The following is a 19,825-nucleotide window of genomic DNA, read 5'->3' as shown; positions in this document are numbered from 1 at the left end:
AAGAAAAAAGTAAAGTTGCATCCTTTACTTCGTTTTGGAAATTGTTGCACTCAGCACTTCATATTTTAACTGCATGCTAAGGAAGCGTGACGCGTCACATGATGTTCCTTCATATATACTGACTTTTCACGGACTTCCTTCCGTCTTTGGAATCATTCCTGGATTTAGAATCGTTTACTTTCCCCTACTTAATGCAATATTCAAATTGTATCTTTTTGTTTTCAAACTCTGCATGGATACAATAAATTTCTGGCCACCATTGGATCTTTCTTTGAACTATTTTTTTTTTTTTTTAAATATCTTAAGATGTTTTTGTGAAAATGTTCAAATTACTGCTTATTAATAATTAGCAATTTATTGGTTTATTTTCTTTGAAAATCCATAGATTAAAGGTCATTTTATTAGTAAGTGTTTAAACAAGGAATATAAACTTGTAAACTATGTAAATTTTCCTTTTTCTTCATCCTTTCAATATTTTTTATATAATACTAATAATATATCAATCTATATATCTATAAAAGTGAAAATGTGTGTGTATCTGTCTGTCTGTGTGTGCACACTTCCCTACCAAAGTACTCTGTCAATTTTCAGTCTACAGACTCGAGATTTGACATAAGGGATATTGAGATTTGGGAAACTCTTTTTAATCAGTTGACCTTTGAGAACTCTACCAAACTCCTCCGCCGATTTCGGGTCTAGGTTACTTGGACATGGATCTAACTTTATAATTTGATTTGAGCCCAAAACAATAAATGTTAAGGGGTTATAATTGGGGGTCAAATTTTTAAAAATTGACCTCTGCAGTCTATACCAAATTACTCAGCCAATTTTTGATCTAAACATTTGAAATTTTAAATAAAGTAAATTCAGGCGTAGAGCAAACATTTTAATCGTTTTTTTTTTTCTGAAAATCTGGTTGCCAAGGGGTCAAAGTTCAAAAGATTTTACCTTTGCGGTCTCTGGCAAATTATTAAGCCAATTTTGGGGCTAAACATTTAAAATTTTACATAAAGGGTATTCAGACATGCAGCGAGCATTTTAATCAGTTTTTGGGCAAAAATTTGGCTGGCAAGATGTCAAAGTTTACAGAGTAGACCATTGAAGACTCTACCAAACTCCTCCGCTAATTTTGGGTCTAAAGACTTGAAATTTTAGATGTAGGTTACTTGGACATGGATCAAACATTTTAATTTAATTTCAGCCCAAAACAATAAATGTCAAGGGGTCAAAATTGGGGTCATGGTTAAAAAAAAATTGATGTCAGCGGTCTCTACCAACCTTTCTCTTTGGTAGTTAAGAAAACCTATTATATAGAAAGGCATTACTGTACATATTCACACTTTTTAATATATACATATTCACACTTTTAATATATACATATGACATAAAGTTATGAACAGTACATTGAGCCTGAGCAAAGCTGGGCAGAACTGCTAGTATATATATATATATATATATATATATATATATATATATATATATATATACAGTGCCATGCAAAAGTATTGGATACATTACATTTTTCTTCATAACTTTAATTAGGGTTCAAGATTTTACTTAAAATTTGTTCAGTATATTCCTATTACTATTCTAAATTATATTTGGGGTAGTAATTACAAAATTAAAGTTTAGAAAGTTTATATTAAAGGAAAAGATAAATCAACTAACGCAAAAGTATTGGATACATTGATTTAATATTTGGTTGCATAGCCTTTATTGCGTTCAACAGCTTCCAATCGCTTTCTATAGTTGCGTACATGTTTTTTTTGCAAAGATATGCAGGTATTTTGCACAATTCTTCTTTGCAGAACTGTTCTAGTTGTTGAATATTTTGTGGATTCCTCTTGTGAACATTGATCTTCAATCTTTTCCACAAATTTTCAATTGAGGTCTGGAGATTGACTGGGCCAAATAAGAACATCAATTCCTTTATTTCAAAGCCATTTTTTGGTTAGTTTGGCAGTATGCTTGGGATCATTGTCCTGCTGAAACACGAAATTGCTATTATGTCCAAACAAATCAGCAAATTTCAGGAGTTTTTTCTCCAAAATCTCCCTGTACATAAGTCCATTCATTCTACCATTGATGATTTCTAGTTCACCAGTACCTTTGGATGAAAAACACCCCCATACTATAATCGAACCACCGCCAAACTTTAACGTAGGAATGGTATCTTTTTTGTTATAGGCGGTGCCATTTTTACGCCATACATGTGTTGCTGTGTTTCTTCCAAAGATTTCGATTTTCTTTTCGGCTGACCAGATTACCTTGTTCCAAAATTCTTGGTGTTGTTTCCCATATGTTTTAACATAATTCAAACGTGATCTGACATGTTTAAGCTTCAATAATGGAACTTTTCTTGGGGACCTTGATACAAAACCTGCACGATTTAGAACTCTACTGATTGTATCTTTGCTCACATTAATCCCAGCTTCTCTTAGGTCGGTTTGAATTTCACCACGAGTAAGAAAAGTTTTTTTTTGTACCTTTCTGCTTACCCACCTTGATTTGTTTTCGTTTAATTTCCTTGGCCGACCACATCTTGGAAGATTTGCAACAGCTTCATTAGGGTTTTTTAACTTTCTAATAACGTTTCCAAATGTACTAAGTGGTAGATTAAGTTCCATTGATATTATTCGATACCCTTTTCCTTCTTTGTGCTTATCAATGATTCTTTGAAGAATGTCTATTGACAGCTCTTTAGTTTTAGATATTTTTATAAATGAACTGGTTGAGTTTGAAAGAGTGAGCCCAAACTGGAAGAATTTTATGAAATTATTTTAATATAAAGCTCTCTGATTGGTTAGTGATAACTCGTTTGCATTATTGCAACACGCTAAGCAAAATCATTTAAATTTATTTCAGAAAAAGAATTTTTTAAAAGTGTATCCAATACTTTTGCGTTTGTTAATTCATATTTTTCCTTAAATATAAACTTTCTAAACTTTGATTTTGTAATTACTACTCCAAATATAATTTAGAATAGTAATAGGAATATACTGACCAAATTTTAGGTAAAATCTTGAACTCCAATTAAAGTTATGAAGAAAAATGTAATGTATCCAATACTTTTGCATGGCACTGTATATATTTTATACTAAATATGAATTCATCAACATCTTTGCTAAAGATTTTTCCATACTTTAATAACACGAAAGCTAAAATATACTTTGGTTCTGGAATCGAGTTGTGTCTGCAAGAGGAAATTCTGTTTTAATTATTGTAATGAGCTTTAATTTAGCATTTACTGCAAAAGTCATTCATTTTTTTTACTTGGTGCTTCTGCAGTTTAAGACCGAATCTCCAGCGACTCTTTGTCAGCACTTTCCAGCAGTTTATGCAAACAGCCAGAAAATGCCGAAGTGAAGACTGCCAGATGATTAATTCAAGACACAAAATTCCCCCCCACCACCACCACCACATTTCCTATGTTAAGAATGGCTTTCTATTTGGAAAGCCATTCTTAACATCGGGAAACGGGAAGCTTTCGCGTTTATATATCAAGTGATTTTCTGTTAAAACTTTTTTTTTCTTGGTTTAATAAATTTCATCTTTTCACTTATTACCTTCTGACAGCTGATTGGCTTATCGCTTTGATATTTTTTGTTGCTTATATATTACCCGTTTGAGATTGGGTCCTAAAGTAGATAAGTGCCCCTTTCTTAGTAATGTATTCTCCTACACAAGTGATACGAATTCTAGGCAATACTGTGAGTAATGTGGTCATCTTATTATATCTTTATTTTTTGTAAACTTTATCATTTAGCATGTGCCCCCCCCCTAATTAAAATACAATTTCCACTCAAATAAATAACGTTTAGTTAACTTAAGCTCTCAACAAATTTTTTATCATTTACAGGTATTTAAGTATCCTAAGTATTTAAATGTGTGGCTGAAAATTCTTTCTCTATTTTCATATTAGTCCTTTTTTAAAATAGACTTTGGAAGGTAACATTTTATCAATATTGTATAACTTTAATTGTTAATTGAAGCAAATTATTCTACAAAAATAATAACTATTTTGTAAAGCTAATGCTTTAATCTCTATAAAATATTGGATCTAAATAGCTTTCAAAACTGTCAATTTTTAATATATGAGGATTTGCCGAGACTTTTTTTAGACCAGCAATAATTTTTGTTATTCTACAGCTGAAAAACTTTCAAATTCTTTTCACATATCAAAAAGCCGCAGAATAATTTATTCATTTTTAAACTAAACTTAAAGATTAAGATGGTTGACTTGTTTAAAAAGAAACCAGTACGTATTCTTATAGATTTAATTTTGAATTCAATTATTATTTTTTTAACAGGATTCTTAAAATTTTACTTTATTTTATACTAATAAATTTTTGAGCTCCATAAATATTCGGTTAATAGTAAATAAAAATGTTTTTTTAATTAATGTGTAATTATCAAAGTTCATGAAGTTGACTCATGATCTTAAAAATATTTTTAAAATAACAAACAGGGTCCATGCAGTTTAAGTAGTATTTATAAGAAACTTTAAAATGTTCAGTTAATGTCCGAAGATCCAATCAGTAAATGAAATAAATTAAATCTGTTTTTCTTAAGTTATTTTTACTCTGTACTCACATTGAGCTAGGAGGTATTCTTACAAAGATCATAATCCAACTTGGATGTACTATACTATACTTATATATATATATATATATATATATATATATATAAAATAAAGATTACAATTAAATTTACCAAAATGATCCAAGATGGTAAAATTAAAGTATATTATAAATATTACAGAATTAATATTTATAAAGTTATCTCAGCCAGATCTAAAAGCTCGATAAAACCAAATAGGAGATAGAGCTTATAATACGAGCAAACAGTTAATAAAACATGTTAAAAAACACTTTGAAATGAGTTAAAAACATATTTAATCTGAAAAGAAAACACTAGAATATATATATATATATATATATATATATATATATATATATATATATATTTAGCCAGTAGAGTTTAGTTTCCTAGAAGTACATCCAATGAAACAACATGTGTCTACTAAACAGTGCTCAATGAGTAAACAGAGCAGGTATATGAAATTTATTTATACAAACATTGATGGCTACATATGTGCATACATGTTTCTGTAATTACCTGTGTTGGGGGATTACGTCTTCAGGCCAACGACGATAATTCTTGGCCTGAAGACGTAATCCCCCAACACGCGTGATTACAGAAACATGTATGCACATATGTAGCCATCAATGTTTGTATGAATAAATTTCATATATATATATGTATATATATATATATATATACAGTTTTTAGATCTATAAAGTTAATCGAAAGAATCCCAGCAGAGTACTCGATAATTAATGAAAAATTCCAAGGAGACAGACATTAACAGAGATTATCTGACATGGGCTACTAAATATAGATCCCCTTTGTTTCAATTTATATATACAAGTTATGAAAATACGTGGCAATTAAGCTACACAAAAGATTCTGCATTCCATTCTCATATGAAATCGTCAGGCTAAAATGCATGGAATTTGTGTTACCTAATATCTACTTTTGTTTGCTAACCAATCAGATTCATTTCTATTCCCACCTGCAGGTTAATGTTTTCTATCAAGTTAATTTTTTTTTTAAACAAGGCACGTTGCCACTTTGATGTAAGGGGCTACTATCAGGGATATAAGCTACAGGGGTACTATGTAGGGAGTTGGGCAGCAAGATGTCGGTTCACGTTACACTTGAACTTCTGCATGTCAGTACAGTTAAGGAAGAAGAGACCCGAAGGGAATTAAAAAATCTAGCGGTTATGGAGAAAAAACTACTGGAATAGAAGACTCTTTTACATCTAGGGATCTCTACTGTGAAGGAGTGGGATTTAACTGCTTGTCGGGTTTGTCAGGTTGGCGCAAAAATGATGTTTTTATTATTATTATATATATATATATATATATATATATATATACTAACAAGCCACCTAGCATTGCCTGGTCGTAAAATATGCTTAAATATGATATTTTAATTCATGCAGATTTCATATTTATTATTATAGAGCCAATTCTGTATTGATAATTATATTGTACCCAATATATAGTAGTGATTTCAAAAGTTAAAAAAGAAAATGACTTGGTGCCCTCAGTTAGAATCGAAACTAAAACATAGCTCTCCAACTTTATTCATTACCATCTGACCCAAATCCATACGCATAAAAATTTTTTGAAAAACAATGTTATTAAAGATATAAATGTGTATTTACGCATACGTAGAAATAGCACGTTTAATCAACTTACACCTTTCGAGTTCAAATTTGTTTCAATTTTGAGCCCTTAGCAGCTATTTTTACCGGCAAAAAAAAACGAAATTGAATGTGTTACGCAGGTCCAAATCCCCTACATATCAAGTTTTAAGTCTGTAGACCAAAAATTGACAGAGGAGATTGGTAGAGACCATTCTCACACGGACAAGATCACATTTATATATATAATAGTAGGTCGCCTGGTGTTGCCTGGTCACAAACTGTGCTTAAATATGATATTTTAAGACGTGCAGATTTCATATTTATTCTTATTATTGAGCCAATTCTTTATTGATTATTATATTGGACCCAATATATAGTAGTGGCTCTCTGGTGTGGCCCGGTTGTAAAATATGCTTAAATATGATATTTTGATTCATCCAGATTTCGTATTTATTATTATAGAGCGGGTACTTTATTGATTATTATATTGTACTTAATATGTGCTAGTAATTTCAACAGAAAAAAAACAATTTAAACTGAAACATTTAGCTCTCCAGCCTTATTCGTTACCATCTGTACTATGTCCTAATGTGTATAAAAACTAAACAAAAATAATATTTTACAAGATAAATGTATATTTGTGTATGCATAGAAGAGCACTTTAAGTCGACTTACACTTGCCAAGTTCAAGTTTATTTCAATTTTCTATTTTTATAGACTAAAACTAAATTTTGTTACACAAGTCCAAATCTTCTATATATCGAGTTTCAAGTCTAGGCCAAAAATTGACAGAATAGTTTAGTAGAGTCTGTGCCTCACACAGACAAAGTCACTTTTGCTTTCGTATAAGCTGTATCACTTTAAGAGGTCGTTAGTTACTAGATAACTGAAACATACTCCTGGCTGTGTAGCAACATATCACCGCTTATGTAAAAACAAATATATATATATATATATATATATACACAAAAACATTTTAGCCTGACGATTCCCTACAGGGATGAAACACAAAGCTTCTATGTAGCTTAATTTCTATGAATATGTTTTCATGAATGCTATATTTTTATACAAGTACATTATCCGTCCCTTAACTGGTTCGTGTTATATTAACGTGGATGTTTATTTGCTGTGTTTATTTTTGTTATTATTTTGTCAAACAGATAAAAAGCGAATAATATTGTGATGAAAATATTTTTTGAAAGTCAATCCTCAACCCAGAATGGTAGACTTCATAAACATTAGGTCCCTTATACACTAATTTTTCAGGTGAACAACGATGGCCGCCATTCACAGAGAGGAGGAATTTTGATCTATTAAAAAATGCGCGAAAAAGGAAAAAAAATACGGAACGTCGGGAACATCGAAAGAAAGGTGAAGTAAAAATGGATTACAAAACAATTTGACTAAAAACAAACCAGATAAATCTGTTTTATTCCAGCAATTCTGGGCCACCATAATTTAAAATGGCTACTGTCGGTAAAATTTTCTAATATCGTCTCAATTTCGAAAATGTTTTAAATTAAAAAAAAATGCTATTTTTAAACTCAAACACACTTATGCACAGCAGTTTTTAGTTAATGTCAAGGATTATGTATATTTTCCAAACATATTTTCTGATATAAAGTTAATCATCAACCTATATATATATATATATATATATATATATATATATATATATATATATATATATAATGCTATGATATAGATTATTCCACGTATGTTTTTAGAATAGTAATTTCAAGGTTATGAGGGGTTTATGAAATATTAAATATAAAAAAGAACATCGTTTTTATGCTTCACAAACCCTTCATAACCTTAAAATTACTATATATATATATATATATATATATATATATATAACTACTTCATTTATTCGCATAAATTTAATATATGAAAGTATAGATTTATGCATAAACTTTAAGTATTTACTTCAAAAGTGCTCAATACGTAGGTAGAGCTAGTTAGTAATTTATAAAATATATATGGCGATTAAGCTACACTGAATATTCTGCGTTTCATCCAACTATAGGATTCGTCAGGCTTATGCGCATAAGCCTGACGAATCCTATAGTTGGATGAAACGCAGAATATTCAGGGTAGCTTAATCGCCATATATATTTTATAAATATATATATTAGTGATGGGACGATTCCAATATTTTTTCTGATTCTGATACAATTACTGATTCCGTACTAAATTCATGATTCTGATATAATTACCGATTCCGATTCTTTATAAATCTCTAAATATTTAAGTATAAAAGTGTTATTTTTACTGTAAAAAACATCTGATAACTATAAAAATGCATCTTAAATGTGCATACATTTTCTCAAACGTAAAAACACACTTGTGAGGGGGTGATCCAGAGATTTTAAATCTTACTGGAAGTTTAACATCAATAAATATTTATTATTTTATTATTATTACCAGCAGTGGGAGATGTTTCTTAAATCAAAATCAAATAAAAACGATAATTTAAGGAATCGGTTTTGGCATTGGAAAATAGGCTCCAATTTTTCTGATTCTGATACCGACACTCCAAAAAGCTTCGATTTTTCTGATTCACGATTAATCGTCCCAACACTAATATATATATATATCATATATATCATATATACATAGCTAAAATTTAAATTAAAGAACAAGAACAATTAAGGTTATTCCTAAAGAGATCAAACAATATAAAATTCATTTATTATAAAATTAAATATTCTGATTAAATACTGCAGGTAAGAATTAGCTCAATGATTAACAGGTTACATTAAGCAGAGCTTTAATATTATAACATTTATGAAAAAATTGATTAGAACTTTAAATATTATAATTAAGCTCTGAAAATCAACAACTTACAATGTTAAACTGTAATATAAAACTGAAATTTTGAAATACTTTCAGATTACATCTTGTATAATACTGTAAAATTAAAGTCCATAGAAATATTACTATAATATTTATAAGACAATCCCAATCAGATAAAGAAACTAAATATATGAGATGATAAAAATTTTGAATTAAATTCAGTAAATAAATAAAAAATATTACAAATTTATTATTCAACATTATTTTATTATAAACACATTTCCTCTGATGATATGAGCCATTTATTGGAAATCCATGGAGTAAGGAAATAATTTAAAACTTTGTTATTCCTTGTCAAATAATAAATTTGTCGTAAATTTAAAAAAGAATTTACTGAATTTAATTCCAAAGTTTCATACACACACACATTATATATATAATATATATATATATATATATATATATATATATATATATTGATTATAAAGATGAATAATTATAAATTATGAATCAGTTTCAGTAAGAAAAACAAACAAAATCAACTTGAGTTATTTTTCCTGTTGAAACGAATTCATAATTTATAATCTTTATTATCAATATCATAAAGCTCTGGGAGAAATATACGTATTGAACTTATTATATATCCACAGTATTATGAGCAAGATCATTTTAAAGTATTGACACATTAAAATAAACTTTGCTCTTTGGTCTAATTCCCTCTATAATATATATATATATATATATATATATACATATATATATATACATATAGGCTGTCCAAAAAGTCACTGAAGGGTTATGAACTTAAAAAGATTCTTGATTTTTGATATATTTCTGAAATTTTAACAAAATCTGATTAAGACAGTGGGAAACCTTTAAAATATGCAAAATTCAAACAATCTTTATTTATGAGAAATTATGTCTGTTAAATGTTGCTTATTTTTAGCGTCGCATATTTGTGCTCTTTCCAAAACATTATTCATGACAAATTGCAGAATCTCTGGATTGCGATTTAACTCCCTTAATTCGTTCCTGATGTTTTCCTCCAATTCTTGCAGGGTTTGGCGTTTGTTAACATGGACACTTTCTTTAAGATATCCCCACAAGAAAAAGTCAGGGCTAGTCAAGTCTCGGGAACGATAAGCTCTTTGAGTCAAAACAATTAACCCCTGATTTTGGTAAAACAATTTCACAACTTGTGTATGTTGTTCAATGGTCTACTTATCTATAATTAATTTCCAAAATATTATCTGTATAATATCTGAAATAAAGAAAAAAATAATCGTTAATGGTAAAATGACAAAGATTTTTCAACCCTTCAGTGAGTTTTTGGGCACCTTGTATAAAGTAGTAGTGTTTGTGTATTTCTATGTACAACTCTCCTAAAGCCCAAACCACTGGACTGATCATGACCAAACTTGACATGATGATGGTTCCCCACCTCGGGGGGTTGTGCATACCATTTTTCAATGTTAAGCTCAAAGGTCAATGTCATAGCTTATGTATATATACTTTCCTACAGCTCACACCAATGGACCGATCATGATCAAACCTGGCATGATGATGGTCCCCGACCTAGGGATGGTGGGCATTATCTTTCAAGGTCATTGTCAAATGTTAAGGTTGGGACTTTGCTGTACGCTTGGATACTCGAGTGTACAGCAAAGTTCTGTGCAAAGTGTGAGTATCTTTGCTAATAGGAGATATATATATATATATACTTAATTTACTCACATAAAATTAATATAGGAAAGTATAGATTTATGCGTAAACTTTAAGTATTTACTTCAAAAGTGCTCCATACGTAGTTAGAGCTAGTTAGTAATTTATAAAATATATATGGCGATTAAGCTACACTGAATATTCCACGTTTCATCCACTCTAGGACTCCTGAGAAGTCCTAGAGTGGATGAAACACGGAATATTCAGTGTAGCTTAATCGCCATATATATTTTTATAAATTACTATATATATATATATATATATGTTACCCACTGTTAAATAGAAATCGCTGAACAAATTTTTCTGAAATTTGAAAACTAGATGATATAAGTTCATTTTGTGTAGCATGATAGTGTATATAAGCACATACATTTCAGTTACCTGACAGTAACTGATGATTCAGAAGTTATGATGTTAAACTACTGAAAATACATTTGGGTTTGAATGATAATTGGAACCACCTGCCCATTGGTAACTGCTCTGATGAGCAATGATATGCAAAACAGCATTCTCTGAGTGAAAAAAAAAAATACATATAAATTATATTATTTAACATACTATACATTAATGGAGATACCCAGCTGTCTCTGGATGAACGCTCTCTCTCATATGTATATAGTTTTTATTTGTTTTTCCATAAGCATTAACATGTTGCTACACATTCACGAGCATGTTTCGGTTAGCTAGTAGGAACTAGAGACATCTTCAGGAGATATAGCTTATACAAAAGTTAAGTCCATAATGAAAATCGTTCAGGTATTCAGCGTCACAATCAGGAGGTCAAATTCAATTTTATGAAAAATATAAGTAAAAAAATAAAATAATTTCTTGTAGCTCTTAATAACTAAACGATTTTCATTATGGACTTTTGTATAAGCTACATCGCCTGAAGAGGTCTCTAGCTATTTGTAACTGGCTGAGTGATTGAATGTGCCGTGATATATTAATGCTTATGTAAAAACAAATAAAAAGTATATTTTCCCCTACTTTGATATTGTATTAACCTTGTTAAAACTTCATTGGTTAGTTTACCTCTGAAAAATAACCTGGAATATATATATATATATATATATATATATATATATATATATATATATATAAGTGTAATGATTAAAGTTAAACTCTGTAGATTAAAATATATATCAAAATATATTCGAGTTAAGAATTTATTGTTTGAAACAAGGAATATATGGAGAAGAATTATATTTATTTCCTTAATCCATGGATTTTCAATGATGGCTCATATATATATATATATATATATATATATATATATATTCTGTCGGGCAGAAAGAAATATAATGAAGTGTTCTATAATTCTAGAAGAGCATAATATATATTGATTTATGATTTTACAGTTTAGATCTCATGGTACTAAAAGTTTCACAACTAAAGTGGAACCAAGCAAAAAATTGTGAGGTGTAATCTGTTCTATCACTTGTCAGGCATTATTGGATTATATTGAAATCCAGAAAATTTGTTACATTTTAACATGTCAAATAATCAATGAAGCTGTTCCCCTTAATGTCGAAACAGAAGAAACTGCGATCAGAGATGTGAATTGATTACAGTTAATCCAAAAACTTCAATTGAATTTGAAAATATATCATTTGAATTTAACACAGTTTTTGGATTTCAATATAATCCATTCCGACTTCAGATTCCTGAGTCTTCCTTTTGAACCTTACTTGATACAACTTTCATTAATTAATTTTTACTTTTACTCTTTTCTTCTGTTTAATTCTATTGAAAATGTCTTTCCATTACGAAAAGTTGGTGTTATATATATATATATATATATATATATATATATATATATATATATATATTATATATATGCTAATCAGTGATACACTTTTTACGAATGTTTATCCTCTGATGAAAAGGGTCTATCTTTGAAAAATCATGTGTTAAACATTTTTCTTTATTATAATTCCTTGGGTGAATTTTTAAATTTCGTAATTTATTCAATTTTTATTTTCATCAATTTTTTTTTAATTATTATATATCTTATTTAATAGTTTATTTAATTTATAAAACTTATTATGTCTGTCTGTGTGTCTCCATATTTTCAAACTCTCTCCTCCAAAACTAAAAATTGCAAAGCGGCGCTAGGGGCCTCAAATGATTGGATTTTTTATGGGCCGTTCTTTTATGTGTATTTAGCCTCTTAAAATAGGTTTTAAGAGTTAAAAAGGAGTCAAAATTGAAAAAAGATCATTATAAATTTTGTACATTCATCTTAGTTTACTAGCGGGAGGGGGGGTAGCTTTGCCTGGGTTTAAAATACGTTTAAATTTGATATTTCAATTTGTCCAGATTCTGTATATATTATTATAGAGTTATGGTTTCAAAAGTAAAAAAAAAAAGTATTTGAGTGCCATCAACTAGAATCGAAAGCAAAACTGTAACATTCAAAAGCTGATGACGTTACCACTGTACCAACGTGGCATGCATATGAACTGATTAAAAATAAACTAAGATGAATATACAAAATATATAACTGCGACTTTTAGTTTCAGAGGGGATAGGGTTTGAAAATATGGAGACAAACATGTAGCCTTTCATATATTAGATTTTTAATCAGTTCATATGCGTGTCACATTGCTACAGTGGTAACGTCACCAGCTTTGAATGCTACAGTTTTGCTTTTGGTTTTGATTCTAGCTGATGGCACTCAAATACTTTTTTTTTTACTTCTGAAATCACGACTCTATAATAATTTAATTTGTCTAGATTTTGTATATATCGTATTTAAGTGTATTTAAGGACTAGGAAAAGCCCCCCCTATCCACTAGTACCTATATATAAATGTGTGTTTGTATATATATATATTAATAATGGAATACGTCGCATGAATACAAGTAAGACATTTTACCATACAACTGAATAAGTATATATGTAAAAAAAAAAAAAAATAAATAATAATAAATATATATATATATATATATATATATATGTGTATATATATATATATATATATACTTATTGATTTGTAAATCACCACTTGTTCTCGTCTCCTCTTACCAACAGCGACTATAATCCATTCCTCGCATTGTGACAGCCTTCTAAATCTCTTTCACATATATATATATATATATATTAGCACGCCACCCAGTGTTGCCTGATCATAAAAGTGCTTAAATAAGATAATTTATTTTGTATTAATTATTATATTGAAACTAATATATCAGTGATTTCAAAGGTTAAAAAAATATGATTTATGTTCCATCTGCTAGAATCGAAACCAAAATATGTAGCTCTCCAGTGTTATTGGTTACCATCTGAGCTATGCATACTAAAACTTTAAAAATTAATGTATTTGCGCATCCGTAGATGATACTAACTGCATTCTTAGCAATTACTACCTTCCATAGTTGTTGTCTCACCATGTTTTGGCCAACTAAACCTATGGCCGGCTTTTTATAGGATTGAAACTGCTATCTTGAGACAATGCTCACCAGGAACTGTAAAGGTTCAATGTCTATCCACTGAGCCACCATTGCTCATCTCAATATGAATTCCAATTAACTGAATAACAAATCAAATTTGTTCCACAAGTCCAGATTCCCTACATATCAAGTTTCAAGTCTGTAGACCAAAAATTGATAGAGTAATTTAGTAGAGACTGCTTTACACGAATACAGACAAGATCAGTTATATACTAGCAGTTCAACCCAGCTTTGCTCGGGTCCTATGTACAGTTCATAACTTTATGTGCATATATATATATATATATATATATATATATATATATATATATATATATATATTAAAAAGTTTGATTCATGTCCAGGTAGCCTACATCTAAAAAGTGTTTAGACCCAAAATTGGCAAAAGAGTTTGGTAAAGTTCGCAAAGGACAACTGTTTCAACTTTGACATCTTGGCAGCCAGATTTTCGCCCAAAAACTGATTAAAAGGCTTGTTGCATGTCTGAATATCCTTTATGTAAAATTCAAATATTTAGACAAAAAATTGGCTGAGTAATTTGGTAGAAACTGCAGAGGCCAATTTTTAAAAAACTTTGACCCCAATTTTGACCTCTTAGCATTTATTGTTTTGAGCTCAAATCAAAGTAAAAAGTTTGATCCATGTCCAAGTAACCTACATCTAAAATTTCAAGTGCTTGGACACCAAAATTGGCAGAGGAGTTTGGTAGACTTTTCAAAGGTTAAATCGTTGAACTTTGACCCCCTGAACACAAAATTTTTGGCCGAGAAACTGATTAAAAAGATTTTCCCAAATCTCAATACCCCTTATGTCAAATCTCGGGTCTGTAGACTAAAAATTGACAGAGTAGTTTGGTAGGGAAATGTAGACACACACAATTTCACTTTTATAGATATATAGATATATCATAAATAATTGCTTCAAGTTGACACAAAGGTTTATGTTGTAACTCCAGAACATATGAATAGAGCTCTTAAAGTTAAATTTGATTATGTATATAAAGATATGTATAACTGATAAAATAGAGTACCATTTATGTTTTTAACGATATATTTGTGATGATTATAGCCATCTTGATCTCCATTAATTCATAAGCGTCAATCTGTTTAAAATTCACATCTTTTGTGACTCTTCAAATCAGCTGGTGATCTGATGACCAAACAATGCAAAAAGTGATTAAATTCTAAACAAGCAATATTGGAAGACTAGACCAAGTATTACGTTTCTGAATTTTTTAGATGAGGATTGGTTATATGTATTGTTATTCATCGAACTACTGTTGTCAACTTCATCACAAGCATAAAGCGAATTCCATACTTAGATATGATAGCTCCAATAGAGGAGGCAGCCTTGAATAAACCCAAAGCACAAGGAGATGAACTAAGGTGGAAAGTGAGACGAGCACTTGAGAATTCAAAGCCTCCAAAACCGAACCTCTTAAAGAAAGAAGTATTGGCTATGCAGTGACAATGATCTCATAATACTACCAGCAGACAAAGGCAATGCTACAGTGGTAATGGATAGAGCAAAATATTCCAAGAAATTGGCAGGTCTAATAGAATCTGATGGCTACTGCAAAGTGAAAAAGAACCTGACCCTGAAAATGGAAAGGAAGCTGTCACAGATCCTCAGTAAGAACAAGGATCTTATACCACCTGCGAAATACGACAGCTAGTACAACATTACAGCAAGCTACCACACCTATACGGCCTACCGTAGAATCACAAAGACAGTATTCCATTAAGACCCATTGTCAGTGCTTGAGGTTCAGCATGCCATCCATTGACCCTGTTTCTGGTAGATATAATCAACCCAATCATCGACAAATCTCCATCATATGTCAAGAACTCCGCTCACTCTGTGGAAATAATAAAAAATGCTCCCATTCATTCCAACCAGATGGTGAGTCTAGATGTAGTGAGTCTGTTCACGAAAGTACCCACTGATGAGGCTCTGACAATGGTACGGGATAAGCTGACATCGGATGCCTTACTCAAAGATCGCACTTGCATCCCAATTGACAATATAATGGAAATGTTGACCTTTTGTGTAGAAACTACATACTTCATGATGGGATCTGATATATATCGGCAGTACTGGCCAATGCATACATGGAGAACTTTGAGGAAATGGCAACACCACTAAAGCCAACAATATGGTTGCGATATGTAGATGACACATTCATACTCTGGTCACATCAGAAAGATGTTCAAACCTTACTAGACCATGTGAACTCGATCCGTCCAACTATACAGTTCACAATGGAAAAATAAAATAATAATAAATTATTGTTCCTAGATGTGCTGATAACTCGCACAGGTCAGGGGTTTATGTCATCTGTATACCGAAAGCCAACTTTCACTGAACAGTATCTAAACTACAACTCCCACCATCCATATAATGTAAAGAAAGGAATCGTCCGTTGCTTACAAAACCGAGCAAAAGCAATATGTAGTAACATCTGTGCATATCAAGAGGAGATGGACAGTTTAAGAGAAAACCTCTACAGACACAACTATCCAAAGAGCATGACATCAGCTCCAAGAAATCTGGACCAAAAACAAAAGAACATGACTCAGAAACTCATCACAGTTTGTATACCATATATGAAAGGCTTCTCTAAAATCTTTAATGAATATGTAATCCATATGACATCAGGACAGTACTCAGGAGTGATTCAACTCTCTGGAAACAACTTGTGAGAGTCAAGCCCCCTACAGAAAAAATCATGACTAAGAACTGTATATATGAAATCCTATGTAAACGTGTTGTCCGTTGAAAGTATGGTTGAAAGAACATCGAAAAGCCGTAGTATGTGGAAAGACTGAAAAGTCAGGTATAGCTGACCATATCTGGAATGAAAAGGGAAACTATCTACCATTATGGGACGAAGTAAAAATTATAGACAGAGAGGAATGGTGGAGAGTAAGACGAGTGAAAAAGCAGCAAATATGCTGGGGAATAACCAACTGCTAAGTAGACCTAGTATAGAATTTAATACGATATGGGAACCAGTAATTATAAACAGTAGATAATATATACAAGTAATAACTAAAAAAAAAAAAATTAATATATACAAGTAATAAGTATAGAGATAGATATACATTAATATATAGTAATAATTAGTAATAAATGGTGATATTTATAACTAGAAATAAAAAGTAGGTTTAAGGCTCCTAAAATTCGTACTAGAAATGTCCGCAAGTGGTTAGAGTACTGGGAAAAATAAATTGTGAAAGTGATATTCTCTTGAAGGTTGAAGGTTCAATCCTCAGTGTGGGCGATCGAAATATACATTTGTGAATTACTTAGGACTTCTGTCCAGTCATGGCTGACGAAACAAGAGAACGCTACCCCCGTGAAGTAAATAAAGGGTTCTGCTCGAAATTCTGTCCAAATTCTCGAGTTTGACAGAAACATTCCTGAGTTCGACAAAATACACCTGAAGAAGGTCGGAGGTTATATTGACCGAAATGTTGTGAAAATCACACTGAAGATCAGAACAATACATAGACCAAGTATTTTACATTAGACTTCCATTCCCAAAGTTGAACTAAACTCCAGCTTTTCTCGGCATGGTTCAGAGTCCGACATTAAGAAAAAAGTATGCAGTCTTACCCTAATTTGCAAAGTTAACATTTGTCATTGACTTTTCAGGTAGGTGACAGTGGTCTGTTGGTTATGGACACAGACTGACAACCTGGATTCCACAAAAAAAATCACTTTCACTTAAGATGTTGACATTCTTCATGTGGTTCCTCCCATAAATACTCTATTTCTTTTTAGAAGGAATTCTAGCTAGAAAAATATTGGAAAACCAATGTCAACAATAGATGTAATAATGTAGTAATACGATAGCGTGTGTGTTATTTTCTGTGTCACGCTTACATTCAGGTCGTTATGTACTTCTATTTCTTGTCATAAATAATTTTACCAAGAATTATTCATAAGTTTCGGTTTCGATTATAGCTGAGGGCATTTAAGTCATCTATTTTTTTATAAATAATTTTATGAAGAATTCTTCATAATTTTGGGTTTGGTTTTGGTTTCGATTATGGCTGAAGGAATTCAAGTTATTTCAGTTTCGATTCTAGCTAATACACCCAAGTCATATATATATATATATATATATATATATATATATATATATATTTTATTTTTGAAATTGCAGCTTTATAATATGGAAAAATCGATAAGATCTTAACTCTATAATAATATATATGAAATCTGCAAGAATTAAAATATCATATTTAAGCATACTTTACCACCTGGCTATGCTGAGCATCTCTGCTAGCTTAGATAAATAGTTTTGCAGTTTGAACAAAAGGGCTACAATAATATCAGAACATCTCCATTTATGCTGAACATCTACAAAATGCAAACATCAATATATTACATATGAATGAATCCCCCTGTGGCCACAGGTCTCACTAGTACGATATGATGATGATTAACTTTTCACTCATTCGATGCTGACATAAATTAGAAATTGGAGTATAAGGAAACTTCTGATGTACAACCCATCTTTTTCAAATCTTTTCTAACACATTGTATGTCAAACTATTTATCTAGTGTATTAATGATAAGGCATTAGAATTCATGATCATTGAATTTAATTTTTTTTTTTTTAAGTGAACCAATTTGCTCCCAATTTGGGATGAAAAAGGAAAGCTGTCATAAGCACCTGTTGCTAAGATCATTGGAAAATTGTTGGATCATTCTATTGCTCCAGAAAGTATCTGACTTGTGATGCAATATTTTACCTGTATAAGAGTCAAATTCGTTCTAATAAGGAGTACTCTTGCAACATCAGGAGAGGTACTGCTCCAAGCGCTTATTTTAGCCTTGACAGAGTACAAAATCGAATTTGCATCTTTTTTTACAGAAAAGATATTTCTAGTCTTTCTATATTATTTTCATGCATACAGTTTCGTCTTTTTAAAACTCATCAGTGTGGATAGACGGCAAGATTTGAAACCAGGATGTCAGTTGTTGAAAGAAATATTCCAGGTGTAGTTTTGTTTAGAGAATTTGTACAATCAATCTTGCAGTATTTATATAATAGTTTTCAATACAAAATAGAGCTATATATATATATATATATATATATATATATATTATAAAATTATTTTTTTTCATACAAACCTATTTTGATACACAAAATGTCTTATTTTATTGAATCAAACAAAAACTAATCAAATACGGAATTAATACATTTTAAAAGCGTTTTTACATTCCGGAATCATATTTTTCTGTAATTTTTTTAAAAGACAAGTATTACATCATTGTAAGAAAGAAAAACATTGTTGAAGCTTTAATATGAAAGGTGCTCGACTGAGCTCCAATCTGTGGTTCATCTCTGTAAAACAGAGTTTCTTGCAAAGAACTTGCCATCTGTGGGCCACATTACTACATGGCCATCTTAAAGTCTAATGCCAGCGATACTTATGCCATGCTCTTAAGTAATTAAATTTTGTCCATTTCTTCATTGTTTTCAATCCACTCATAGAATTATTCATTATGCAACTAACAATCTCATTAACCCGTATCTTCGATTGGCTTATGGCCTTTCTAAATGGCGACTCATCATTATTGAAAAAGTGAAAAACGAAATCTATGCTCATCTTCAGGATCC

At 30.5% G+C, this 19,825-nt stretch overlaps 1 protein-coding gene across 8 annotated transcripts in view; it reads left to right on the top strand.

Annotated features, from left to right (window-relative positions):
• The window catches only part of LOC145258181 (uncharacterized), a 905,094-nt gene that overhangs the window by 861,086 nt on the left and 24,183 nt on the right, over positions 1-19,825 (top strand). For 4 of the 8 annotated variants that reach the window (XM_080116026.1, XM_080116060.1, XM_080116049.1 and 1 more), the window contains one exon: positions 7,484-7,588. The exons of the other annotated variants lie outside the window; for them this stretch is intronic. In XM_080116026.1, coding sequence (XP_079972152.1) covers positions 7,484-7,588 — 105 coding nt within the window. The remainder of the gene's footprint in view (positions 1-7,483; positions 7,589-19,825) is intronic. 8 annotated transcript variants of the gene reach the window in all.

Source organism: Euprymna scolopes, chromosome 3 (assembly GCF_053919585.1).
Source record: "Euprymna scolopes isolate OS-2025 chromosome 3, ASM5391958v1, whole genome shotgun sequence".
Lineage (NCBI taxonomy): Eukaryota > Metazoa > Mollusca > Cephalopoda > Sepiida > Sepiolidae > Euprymna > Euprymna scolopes.
Note: the sequence above shows the minus strand (reverse complement) of the source record. Positions and strands in the feature narration are given on the sequence as shown.